General features: G+C 41.0%; 1 protein-coding gene across 1 annotated transcript in view; it reads left to right on the top strand.

The window, feature by feature from the left end:
• Window positions 1–12737, top strand: part of LOC100493820 (scavenger receptor cysteine-rich type 1 protein M160-like) — a 363414-nt gene that overhangs the window by 37641 nt on the left and 313036 nt on the right. The window contains exons 9-12 of the mRNA XM_031891745.1: window positions 2319–2393; window positions 10488–10583; window positions 11152–11484; window positions 12331–12645. Coding sequence (XP_031747605.1) covers window positions 2319–2393; window positions 10488–10583; window positions 11152–11484; window positions 12331–12645 — 819 coding nt within the window. The remainder of the gene's footprint in view (window positions 1–2318; window positions 2394–10487; window positions 10584–11151; window positions 11485–12330; window positions 12646–12737) is intronic.

The following is a 12737-nucleotide window of genomic DNA, read 5'->3' on the forward strand; positions in this document are numbered from 1 at the left end:
TTGGGCGGGACAGTCCCGCTTTTTATAGTGCATCCCGCTGTCCCGGATCGTTCCATGAATGTCCCGCATTTCTGTAACATTCATGGAATGATCCGCGATAGCGGGATCAACCTGCTGAAGCCGAGCATTCCTGCTCCTTGCGCGGCTTCTCTCCTTATGTGGCGGCTTCTCCGGCGGTGCCAGGGCCTTTTATAAGGTTGCGCCCCATGCGTACTGACGTCACACATACACACGGGCGCAACCTTATAAAAGGGTCTTGCACCGCCGCACATGGAGCCGCATAAGGAGAGGAAGCGAAGAAGAAGTAGGAGCATGTATTGGGGGGACTCTGTGTATTGGGGGGCTCTGTGTATTGGGGGGGCTCTGTGTATTGGGGGAGCTCTGTGTATTGGGGGCACTGTGTATTGGGGGTCACCGTGTATTGGGGGCACTGTGTATTGGGGGCACTGTGTATTGGTACTGTGTATGAAGGGCACTGTGTATGGGGGGCTCTGTGTATGGGTGGTACTGTGTATTGGGAGGCACTGTGTATTGGGGGCACTGTGTATTGGTACTGTGTATGAAGGGCACTGTGTATTGGGGGTGCTGTATGAAGGGTACTGTGTATTGGGGGGCACTGTGTATTGGGGGGCACTGTATGAAGGGTACTGTGTATTGGGGGCACTGTGTATGAAGGGTACTGTGTATGAAGGGTACTGTGTATTGGAGGGCACTGTGTATGAAGGGCACTGTGTATTGCGGTACTGTGTATGGGGGGTACTGTCCATTGGGTCATTGGGGGCACTGTGTATGGGGGGGAAATCTGGTACATAGTTGTAACTCACTTATAACTGACTGCCTTCTCTCTATATTTGTATTTTATATGTAGGAGTTGCTATATTGTTTTCCTTAGGTCGTTCAGTATGAGGGTATAGCACATTTGCATCTGATCTCATTATTTAAACTATAAACTTGGAGTATTTTTAGAAGAAAATAGGGTGTGTTAATTGGGGTGTGGCCACAAAGGTGGGCGCACCAAATCTTTTTGTCCCTCTTTTCATTTTTCAAATGTTGGGAGGTATGCAATTACATTTTTTAAAAACATTTTTAGATGCACCTGGTAAGTTTAGCTTCATTCCACTACCCCATAATAAAGACATACTTGCAAATTTAGTATATATATATATATATAGAGAGAGAGGCAATGAAGAACGGCACTCACAGGAGATTTCACATCAAAGACATCAAAAGACTTGTAGAAGCGTGAGATTCTTTATTAGTCCAACTAATAAAGAATCTCACGCTTCTACAAGTCTTTTGATGTCTTTGATGTGAAATCTCCTGTGAGTGCCGTTCTTCATTGCCTCTCTACAAATTGCTACACTGTCCTGCCACCCAGGTAGCGTCTTTGACTTTTGGTGTGCAGCTTATACACTGTTTGTATATATATATATATATATATATATATATTTAGTAACTTCAGTAACCTTTGGTGTTAAATGGCAAATCTTGACTTAAGCCCATCTTATCTGGTCACTGCAGTAACAGATCTGTTGAAATCTATCCATTGAAATTTATAGAATCATTATCCCAATTCTTCATTATTCCAACTTTTTTGAAGCAGTGGATCAGGGCTGGGAAAGACAGGGGGCAGGGCAAGCATGGAACCAGGAGGGGCCAAAATAACCTCAGATGACTTTGGTTCTGGGTTGGTATCTCTGTTTTGGATTAGGCTGATGCCACACCAGGCGTAGGGCTGATTTTTTCGGCAAGCGGAAAAACGCTTGCCGAAAAATCAGCCCTACGCCTGCTACTTGTGCCTGCACCCGAATGAATGGAATACGCTTGGGTGCAGGCACATGTAGCCGATATACGCATGAAAACGCGAGACTTTGCATTCTCACGCGTTTTCGTGCGTATATCGGCTACATGTGCCTGCACCCGAGCGTATCCCATTCATTCGGGTGCAGGCACAAGTAGCAGGCGTAGGGCTGAATTTTCGGCAAGCGTTTTTCCGCTTGCCGAAAAAATCAGCCCTACGCCTGGTGTGGCATCAGCCTTATGTCTGATGACTACTTTTTAAAAAAACTCAAAGTATAGATCTTCATGGCCATTATGTACAATTTGTTAGGAAACAAGAAAAAATTGTTTATGGCCCTGTGATATTGTAACACCCCCCATGCTGATATTTATATATATATATATATATATATATATATATATATATATATATATATATATATATATATATATATATATATATATATATATATATATATATATATATACACATATTTCATGTTATCTGAACAGTGATTTTCTGTTGCTAATTTTTTCAGGTTCCTGGGCATTTAATCATCTTCCAGAAGCCTACAAATATATGGAATATGTGATACAAAATGTTGACATCCCAGGTAAGTATTACATTTTTGAGAATCCAAGATACTCAGTTTTTTCTACTTATAAGATTGTGCTGTAACCACATACACACAATCACCAAACAAACTTCAAAACATGCACCTGTAAATATTCAGCAAATTTTATTTGGGACAGTACGTGAGTAGGGTGCATACTAAGGCTGTGCAAAACAGGAGCCCCATATATAACTACTCATCTATGGCAGGTGTAAAGGGCAGGGTTCCTCTCTGGGTGCTGTTCTTTGTATGGAAGTAACATTAACTGGTGCAGTGGCACTAGGCATAAAACCATGGTTGTGATTTAACACATTTAAAAGGGATATTATTAAACAGAGGAATAAGTGTATGGAATATTAGGATGTTTGAGACCGGCCAAGTTGTGGTTGTTTCACTGCAGAAAAGGCAATTAAATGAAGATACGATAACTGTGTATGAACAATCAAGAGCCCTCTGCTGGGCCCCAAATTAGGGCTGCACCGAATCCACTATTTTCAGATTTGAAGATTCGGCTGAATAGCAAACTGATGTATGATATGATTGTATATGCAAACTAAGGCACAGAATGAGTAAATAGAACTGTGCGCGCTGCAAAACATTTTCAATTTCCGTGTTTATGTGTCGAAAAGTCACATGATTTTATGGATTTGGATTTGATTTGGCCAGGACCTTAAATTCGGTCTAATTTTATTTACCTTTTATTTACAAAATGCAAATCCTATATTTTTAAAACCAATAATAAAAGTTAAGACAAGCAATGTCATATCTTATATTTAGGGGCACATTTACTAACCAACGAACGGGCTGAATGCGTCCGATTGCGTTTTTTCGTAATGATCGGTATTTTGCGATTTTTTTCGGAAAATTGTCGCGACTTTTTCGTTACCAATACGATTTGCGCGAAAAAACGCGAGTTTTTCGTAGCCATTCCGAAAGTTGCGCGAAATCTGGCGATTTTTTCATAGCGTTAAAACTTGCGCGATAAGTCGCGATTTTTTCGTAGCGTTAAAACTTGCGCGAAACATTGCGCCTTTTAAGTTTTAAGGCTACGGAAAAGGCGCGACTTTTCGCGCAAATCGTATTGGTAACGAAAAAGTCGCGATAATTTCCGAAAAGTCGTAAAGTCGCCGAAAAAACCGCAAAAAATACGAAAAAGTCGCAAAATATTCGTTTTCCAATCGGAATTTTTCCAATTCGGTTGGAATTTGTGTCTTAGTAAATCAGCCCCTTAGTCTAATGGGTTTTCTTGTATGAAGCATGAAGATCCAGTAAGTTTCTCCAATGAAAGGGGCACAGCAGATCTCCCTTTTTTTAAAGATACAGGAAGCAATTTAATTACTTTCACAACAAGCTTTTGAGAACTTTCACACCTAGCTTTTTTGAGCACTCACTAAAATGTCAGCCAATTGGAGATATGGGGTTTGATTCACTAAGTTGATTCACAATTTTCTTAAAGTACCGCCTGCCCCAAGTAGGTGTTAATCTTCTCACAGACTAATGTGATGTTTAGCGCGTTTAATGCTTCATATGTGTTTGTGAATCATGCGTTATTACTATTTCTATTCGCTAATTAACGCAATGCGATAGAAATAACTGCGTTTTTTTAGTGCATGCAATATGCGTCTTAACGCATGTGAAATGACTTTGATGAATCAAAGTAGAATCTACGTCCTGCAGGACTTTCGGGTTTACATGTGCTGGCTCGCTTTTAAAGCAGCGCAGCGCTTGTAAACCCCCCACATCCCCCTAGGCAACAAGCAAATAAGGTCATACTCACCGATCTGCTCCCGCCAGCGCCGCCAATCCGATCCCCAGCCAATGACAGCAGTGGGCATGTGATGAGGATGTGTCCACTGCTGTCCCTTTAAATAGCGCCCCACCCCCTACCATCGCCTCCTCCTCTCCTGCCTACCACATGGACTGCTGGACCCCCTGCTGCCTTCCTGCTGGATTGGGTCGCCCTGATCCAGGGTCGGACTGGGCCGCCGGGACACCGGGAAAAATCCCGGTGGGTCCTCCCAGTCCGACCCTTGCAGGTGCTCCCAGGGTCAGACTGGGCCGCTGGGACACCGGGAAAAATCCCGGTGGGCCCTAGTGGGCCCCAGCGGCCCAGTCCGACCTTTGCCGGCGCTCCCCCTACTGACTTCCTCCCCTGACGTGTTCAATTTATATGCGCTCGGGGAGGACGTCAGGCGGGGGCCCTGCTGGGGGGTTAGGGGGGCCCCTGGGGGGTAGGGGATGCGGCTGGGGCACCTGCAGGGTGGGAGCCCCGGTGGGCCCTGCACCCCCAGTCCGACCCTGGGCGCTCCCCCTTCTGACTGTTCCTCCCCTGATGAATTCAATTTATACGCGCTTGGGGAGGACGTCATGTGGGGGCCCTGCCGCGGGGTTAGGGGGGCCCTTGGGGGGGGTAGGGGACACGGCTGGCTGGGGCACCTGCAGGGCCCCTGGGGCGGGAGCCCCGGTGGGCCCTGCAACCCCCAGTCTGACCCTGCCCTGTTCGCCTGCCTGCCTGCCTTGGGTGAGCTGAACTACAGCTCTACACCACTGTTTATTTTGCATTTTTAGTGCCCCAAAAAAGGTTGCTTCTGCAGTGTCTTTGGTAGATGTTCTGTTGGTTTAGGTGATTTTATTGGATTTTACTTATTTTATTGTGTTTTCTTTGCATGGTTCTTTATTGCATGTTTAGTGCCCCAAAAAAGGTTGGTTTTTCAGTGACATTGGTGGATCCAGGGCTCTGACCACCGATTTCATTGCAATTATTGTTCTTTCACTGCTTTTAGTGGTTTTATTGCATTTTCGTGATTTGATTTGGCCATGTCTTTATGTGCACCCATACATATGGGGTATTGTTTTATTCAGGGGAACTTGCAGATTGATGTTTAATAAGATTTTTGTATTTGCCATGGAGATTTTGGGGAGAAATTTTGTTTCTGGTTTTTTTTTTTATTTCTGACCAAAGCGCTGACTTCTGCAAGGGACTGCAAGAGTGGTGTCTCTGAATAGCTGAAGGTATGCACATTTTGGAAATATATAGTTTGCGGGGGTTATTTCACAGGACTAAAAAACTGCAGGTAGAGCACTTAGAGCGCAGCTCCCAAATTTTCAACTGAAATTGCCCTTATGCATTGCCCCTGTTTGGGGGCATTTGGTGGCCACTTCTTTATGTGCACCCATACATATGGGGTATTGTTTTATTTAGAGAAACTTGCAGATTGATCTTTAGTAAGTTTTTGGTAGTTGCCATGGAGATTTTGTGGGAAAAATCTAGGTTTGTATCTGGTTGTATCTTGATTTCTGACTAAAGTGCTGACTTCTGCAAGTCACTGCGGCCACAATTTTCCATGTAGAAAGAGAAGAGTGGTGTCTCTGAAAAGCTGAAGGTGTGCACTTTTTGGAAATATATAGTTTGTGAGGGTTATTCCACAGGTAGGGGGGTTAACACTGAAAAACTGCAGGTAGTGCAGTGTCTAAAAATACCAAACATGAGGGGATATTTTAGATTTACATATAAGTTATGCTGCATTAACTGTTACAAGCACTTTTCCACTTTGTTCTGGTGTGATATTGTACAAAGCACTGTTTTAGTTTGGGGGTTACTTCTGGACAGGAACAGTGGGTTACCACCACATATTTGGTATCGTTGGACTTGGGAGTATCAAGGCTTTTACAAACAACAAAAAAATGTGTGTAAAATCAACTTTTCTCTGGAAAAAAAACTCAAAATATACAGAAATTTTTCATAATTTGTTTTTTTTTACATATTTCACCCAAAATACACAATATATCTCCAGAAAAGTTATAAAATTCAGTGTGTATGTTGAAGCCCAATTAGTGACAAAAAAAACCACAATATACTTTCCCTAGTTTCATGGAGGTTTTCCTACCAAAACACATTGTTCAAGTGAATGAGTACAAAATGCTTAAAAAACGTCTGCCACTGGGAGGAACTGAAATGCCAAATTCGGCTGGCACTTAAAGGTTTAAACTATGTACTGTGTGGCCAACGTATTGTTTGGCTCAGTGTTTACACTGTACCAAATATACAAGTATTTTTGTATTGAAATTACAGTACATGTTGTTATAGTAACATTTCTCTGTAACAGTCGGGGCTGACTGAGCCTATGACTAAATGCCATTGAGTTTTTCAGACAGTTATCCACTGTCTCTATCCACTCTCTCTACCTGAAGGCGTCGGAGTTTGACAATCAGACTTTATGGGATTACATTTTGACACTGAGAATCACAAGCCCAAGGAGAAAAGCTAAAGCAAACATTGCAGCTTTTATTACAGTGCCCCCTAATCATCTGGGTCTTACGTTTTTCAGTTATATAAATATCTGCACAGTGACCTTCTCTTTCTAATTCTTTCAGATTTTAAAGGGATACCTTCGCTTAGTCTCGATAGTAAGTATTACATTTTTGAGAATTAAAGATACTTAGATTTTTATACTAATAAGATTGCGCAGTAACCACATACACACAATCACCAAACAAGCTGCACCTGTAAATATTCAGCAAATTGTACTCATGAGCAGAACATGAGTAGGAAATAGGTGACCTAAGCATGAAGAGAGCATGGAGGCTGTGCAAAACAAAAGCCCTATATAGATTACTACTCATCAATGGCAGGTGTAAAGAATAGGGTTCTTTTTTCAGTGCTGTTTGTATTGTATTTGTATTAACTGGTGCAATTGGTGCAGTGGCATTAGGCATAAAACCATGGCTGTGATTTCACCCATTAAATATATATATATATATATATATATATATATATATATATATATATATATATATATATATATATATATTCTATACATTCTTTATAAAAATAAAGAATAAGAGTATAAAATATAAATGACAAATAATAAATGTAAGTGTAACAAAATAAAGTATCAAACAATTGCTCAGACAATGTCCACAAGTGTTGCGATACAGTGTGGCAATGGCAAGAGAAACAAATAGTAAACGATACCCAAGAGGCAGAACAGGATGAGTAAAGGAAATTCTGAAAGTTTATACTTAGAAAAGAAGCACACCGAAAAAAGGATCACTGGTTCCCAACAACCCCAGGCTGGTGAGGTTTAAACCTAACAAGAGCATCAGCCTTGGTATTCCACTTCTGCCCATGTCTGCCCCTTGTGGGTATTGGTAATTGATGATAGACCATTGACTTCATGGAACTGCCCTTTATTGTGGAGACTCTGCACAAAGATGGGTTGTTTTTTCATTATTAACTGTCCATCTGCTCTAGTGGTCTTGGGTTTAACTTGGTTTGGCTTGTATAACCCTGCCATCAAGTGGTCCACTAGCCAAATCTCTCAATGGAGTTCTTACTGTATCAAGAATTGTCTACTTTCTACCTTTATTCATTACCCATGTTGATCTCTAGAACCTGAATACTGCAACCAAATCCACTCTTACTCTTCATCTTTGGCTATTTTGTCCCAAAGGCAAGCACCAGGTGGAAATTTACATCCATGGGCCTATTTTTTAAAGAAATGAGAGAGAAAAAGAGAGTTACTATTGTTCCAAACAAGTGGGCTACCCAGGTGTTAAAAAGACTTTGGATCTGTGAAATTCTCTTGAATGGTGGCTTTTCCATGCAGAAAGACTTTATCCTGTCAAAAACTTTACCTCTACAGTTTGTGCCTCTTCCAAATCCAGCCATTCCCTTGCTTGTGGTCTTCCTGAACCTATACCTGTTCCCTCTTGACCTTGGACCCATCTAGACATGGACTTTATTGCTGCATTACTACCTTTTAAATGACATTGTTATATGGGTGGTAATTGACCACTTCAGTAAAATGGCATAGTTCATTCCATTACACAAATTTCCATCAGTGGTGGAACTTTACCAACTCTATATATATTTCATATTTTTTAATTGTTTAACAATTAATTTCCAAATTTTGGCAAAATACTTTGGCATTACACTCCAGTTTTCTTCTGCCTACCACCTTCAGTCTAATGAAGCAGCTGAATGAGTTAAACTGGAGCAGTTTCTGAGATATCATGTGTCTCTGTGTCAGGATAACTGGTCTGATCTCCTTCCTTGGCCAGAATTTGCTCAAAACAATGCTTCTCATGCCTCTACTGCAAGATCACCAGTTGTATGTATCTATGGCCAAATCCCCAAGCTCTTCTTCTTTCTGATGTCCCAGCAGCCAATGACCATGTTTCTCACATGTCTACAATCTGGAGTTGCACTACAGCAAAATTGAAGAAGACTCTTTGTTACAATAAGAAACATGCGTGACATCTTCACCTTGTGATTTAGCATTAAAATTCAAAATCAATAGACTCTGAAGACCCGATTTCAGTGCCTGAATATAGGACTTTGTTTGTAGGCTCCTGGGTGCATATAAATTTGATAGCTTTATTGATTTCTTAGTTCATGAATCTCCTGCCTGCTTTTTGCCTGTCCTGATCTTAGCCTAAACCTAGCCTCGACTAATCTTAGCCTTGACTATGACACTCTTAACCCCTCAGATACCAGACTATTCTCGCTTGCCTAAATGCTGCTTCCTCCTTGGTCCTTAGTAAGGGCTTGCAGGCCTTAATAGCATACTCAGGCCATAGACTCTACTGAGTAAGCTCCATCTGGAAAAGACTTTATGAAATATGACATCTCATATGGAGGCCTAAGTTCAGAAGGTTCATATAAAGCATATTCTGGAGGCCTAACTCTCTCTCAACTTGCTCAGGTCCAGATTTGTTGTGAGGCCACAAAGGCCCGGGCCTACGGCGGCACAGATTTGGCAGTGGCATGCTGCCCAAACTGCACTAAAATTTTGCTCACATAAGGAGCAATGAGGCCTCTCCCCACTGCTTTGTATGTGATTTAAAAAGGATGCGCTTTACTTGCTGCTGCTACTCCTGTTTCCAGTACTTCTCCTGCCACAATAGTGTCACCTCCTGTGGTAGTTACTACCAAAAAGAGCTCTGCAGGCCATAACAAGTAGAAATTACAGCCTTGAAAGATGTGTTAGATCTTTCAATAAAAATCTGACCTGACTTCTGCATGAAGAAAGAATGAAGAGAGACTGGCTTTCTGAAAGCTACAGAACTACAGAATCCAAAAGCATGTTGCTTTTCCTAGCAGATCTGCATTAGCCATTAGGAGGCTGTTGCCACTTGCAGTTGCATTGTCAAAATGTCTGCATAAAGATGGGAATTGTTTTCCTTAGCATACCTTTCTCTTGGGGATACCCACTCCAATGTCTTGTCCTCGAGCAATGACATAATGTAGTCATGGCTCGCTCAGATATGAGTTGAACTATGAATAAAAGTATCATATTTCCAGATGCTGTTTTAGTATATGGCAGATGGCCAAATAACACATCTAAGACCCTGATGAGCCTCCTAGGTTTCCATGGTAGTTACTATCCCAAAAGGGTTTTCTCTGGCCTCATTGTATTGCCAGGGCCACACAACATTTAAAATAGAAGTTAGGACTTGAGAAGAAGATTGATACTGAAGAACTAACAAAGGTTCAATAGTGTTGTATAAGTCTTAAGTCAGTGTACAAGTAAAATGTCAGAGATGGCAGCAAGTGGATGGTCAAGAACAGACAAGAAGTCACACAGTGAATCAGCCTTAACATACCATTTCAAGCATACCCAGGGACTTAGAGACTAAAAACCTACAAAAGGACATTTAACCCAGGTCCAGATTTGATTTTTATATTCATTTGGTTGCTGAATCACAATGTCACTTATAATACAGTGATGGCAATGGTGTAATTATGCACACCAACATACCTCCCCCAAAAGTGCCCTGCTATAGTCTACATGCAGCTTTTAATCTTTATAAATTTTGTTACCATGTTGGCACAACCAGACACTGTGCAATTTCACATCCCTTTCACTTGCATCCATGACAATAGTAAAGGAGCCCTAATAGATATACCTATAATATTATGTGCCTTTATTTCTGTAGGTCTGACACGTGAAGTGCTTTGGGTCTATTGAATTTAGATGTGCTTTTCAAGAACCTGGAACTGCAGTGGCTGAGGGCTAAGAAAAAGTATACACTGCAAATTGGCAATGGGACATGCATAACCTTTTTGTAACTTCTAATTGTTTTTTTCAGATATTGGAATATATATGCGTGCTATTAAAAATGAATATGTTGCAGTTCCAGTGGCTGCAAATGAAATCCCCCAGGATTCTTTCTCTATTTTTAATGGTTTGTGTAATTTTTGCTTCAGCACTAATTTGTAGTTTCTACTTCTAGTAGTTTTATATAATTACCCAAATAAGCTATCTTGGTAAAATGTCATGTGCAGGCACCAACAAATGTGTTGTGGGTGTGGGGGGTCATTTAAACATATGGTACACAGCCAAAAAATGGGAACAGAAGTAAGTTAGAAGTAAGTTTTTTTTTTTTGGCATAGTAGTATTTACTGAAAATCTTTATATAAAAGCATGTATAACAATTCCTCTTTTATTATAAATTCCTGTGGGGAATTACCAACATTTAGCTGGAAACAGGTTTAAGAGCTTTGGTGCTGTTATAATGTAATCTTATTAAAACAGGTGCTGTTCCTTGAGATGACACCCATCAATATATGTTGCTATGAACATAATGTCATGAGATGAGAGGCTAATTAGACTAAAATAAAATTTCACCTTGGGTTGTAATATCTCTCTAGGGCTTGAGATAACATCACTAACTATAGTCTGTAGAGCTTATAGGACTAATGAAGGAGTCAGACTTTATTCTTTTTTTAATTGGCTCTACCCTCTATTCATAGATCTGCTTTCAACAGACAAACTAGAAGAACTGAAACTAGAGGGGGGCATCAGCCGCTGTGAAGGGAGAGTGATGGTCAGATCCTATGGAGAGTGGGGCTCAATGTGCGATTACAGATGGGACATGAAAGAAGCCACGGTTGTGTGCAGGCAGCTGGGCTGCAACAATTCCCCTGGTCAGCACAAAGCAGCTTCCTTTGGACCTGGCTCAGGAAAGGTTTGGCTCAGTCAGGTCAAATGTACAGGAGATGAATTCACTTTATCAGAGTGTAAGAGAAACCTGACCTTGTTTCACAATTGTGATCACACAGCAGATGTTGGAGTGATCTGTGCAGGTAGGTATTCAGAACTGATTGTGAGTTATAGAGACATTTAGGGGCAGATTTAAAGTATCAAGTGAGATTAGGGCTCACCACAGAAAAATTCACCCACTTTATCAGTGGGTGAAAACTAAAGTTCACCATTTGATAAATATGCTTCTAACAATTCCATAAGAATAAATAGAAAGTGGGTACATTTTTGTGCAGTGAGCCCCTAATGTCACACTTAAATCTGCCCCCTAATTCATTGGTAACACTCATGGCTGTCATATTGAGAGCCAACTGTATGTTGTAGAGTCAGTAATGCATTTTGGCTGCTATTTTGGAGTTATATTTTTAGCTGTAATTCCATGGCAGGACAGTTTGAATTTGTTGGTGTATTGTGTCTTACTATGTCTAATTTATTGAAGATAATGTAACTTTATATACTTATATAGGAGGGGCTCATATGGTTCCCTGTATGACCACAGGTGCAAAACTATATAGCATAGTTATAGAGCATTGCCGTCCTCTTTCCCGGCTGTGCCTTTATGAAAGTGCAAATAATAGTTGGATGTGCAGCAGTGGTTCCTAGGTTTGAATGAAGGTTTACTGAAAAAGGTACTTTCTTGGCACAGTAAATATTAAGGCAAATATATCCAGTAAAAGAGGCAGTTTGTGGAATACTATCCCCTTACTCTTTGGTGGAGCAAAAAGCTAGTCTTACTCACTAGCTCTGACTATCTTGCACAACAGTCAGACTGGATAATATATATTAGCAATAATGTAACTATATATATATATATACAGTATAGTTTTTATCTTTATTAAACTAATTTCCAATCTGTATTTCAAAATCTGAACCAAATTTTTGCTTTGCAGGTGGTGGGCCATTAGAGTTGAGACTTGCTGGGGGCTCCAATAGATGTGAGGGGCGAGTAGAGGTGAAGCACCACGGTGAATGGGGCACGGTTGGTGACTTTTTCTGGGATAAGAAGGCTGCTATGGTTGTGTGCAGGCAACTAGGTTGCAACACTTCATATGAACAGGCAACATCATTTGGAGCTGGAACAGGGAAGATTTGGTTCAGTGGACTGAAATGTACAGGGAATGAATCAGCCCTGTGGGACTGTGAGCCTGAACTGAACAGATATCGCATCTGGAACAACACTGCAGATGTTGGAGTCATTTGTGCAGGTTTCTGTTTAATCTTTCAAATATACTTTTTCCCTCTGTCATTTTTAAACATTTTTATTTGAAACTACAGAGTTATTAAAGAACCTTGCCTT

The sequence above is a fragment of the Xenopus tropicalis genome, chromosome 8 (genome assembly GCF_000004195.4).
Source record: "Xenopus tropicalis strain Nigerian chromosome 8, UCB_Xtro_10.0, whole genome shotgun sequence".
Classification (NCBI taxonomy): Eukaryota; Metazoa; Chordata; class Amphibia; order Anura; family Pipidae; genus Xenopus; species Xenopus tropicalis.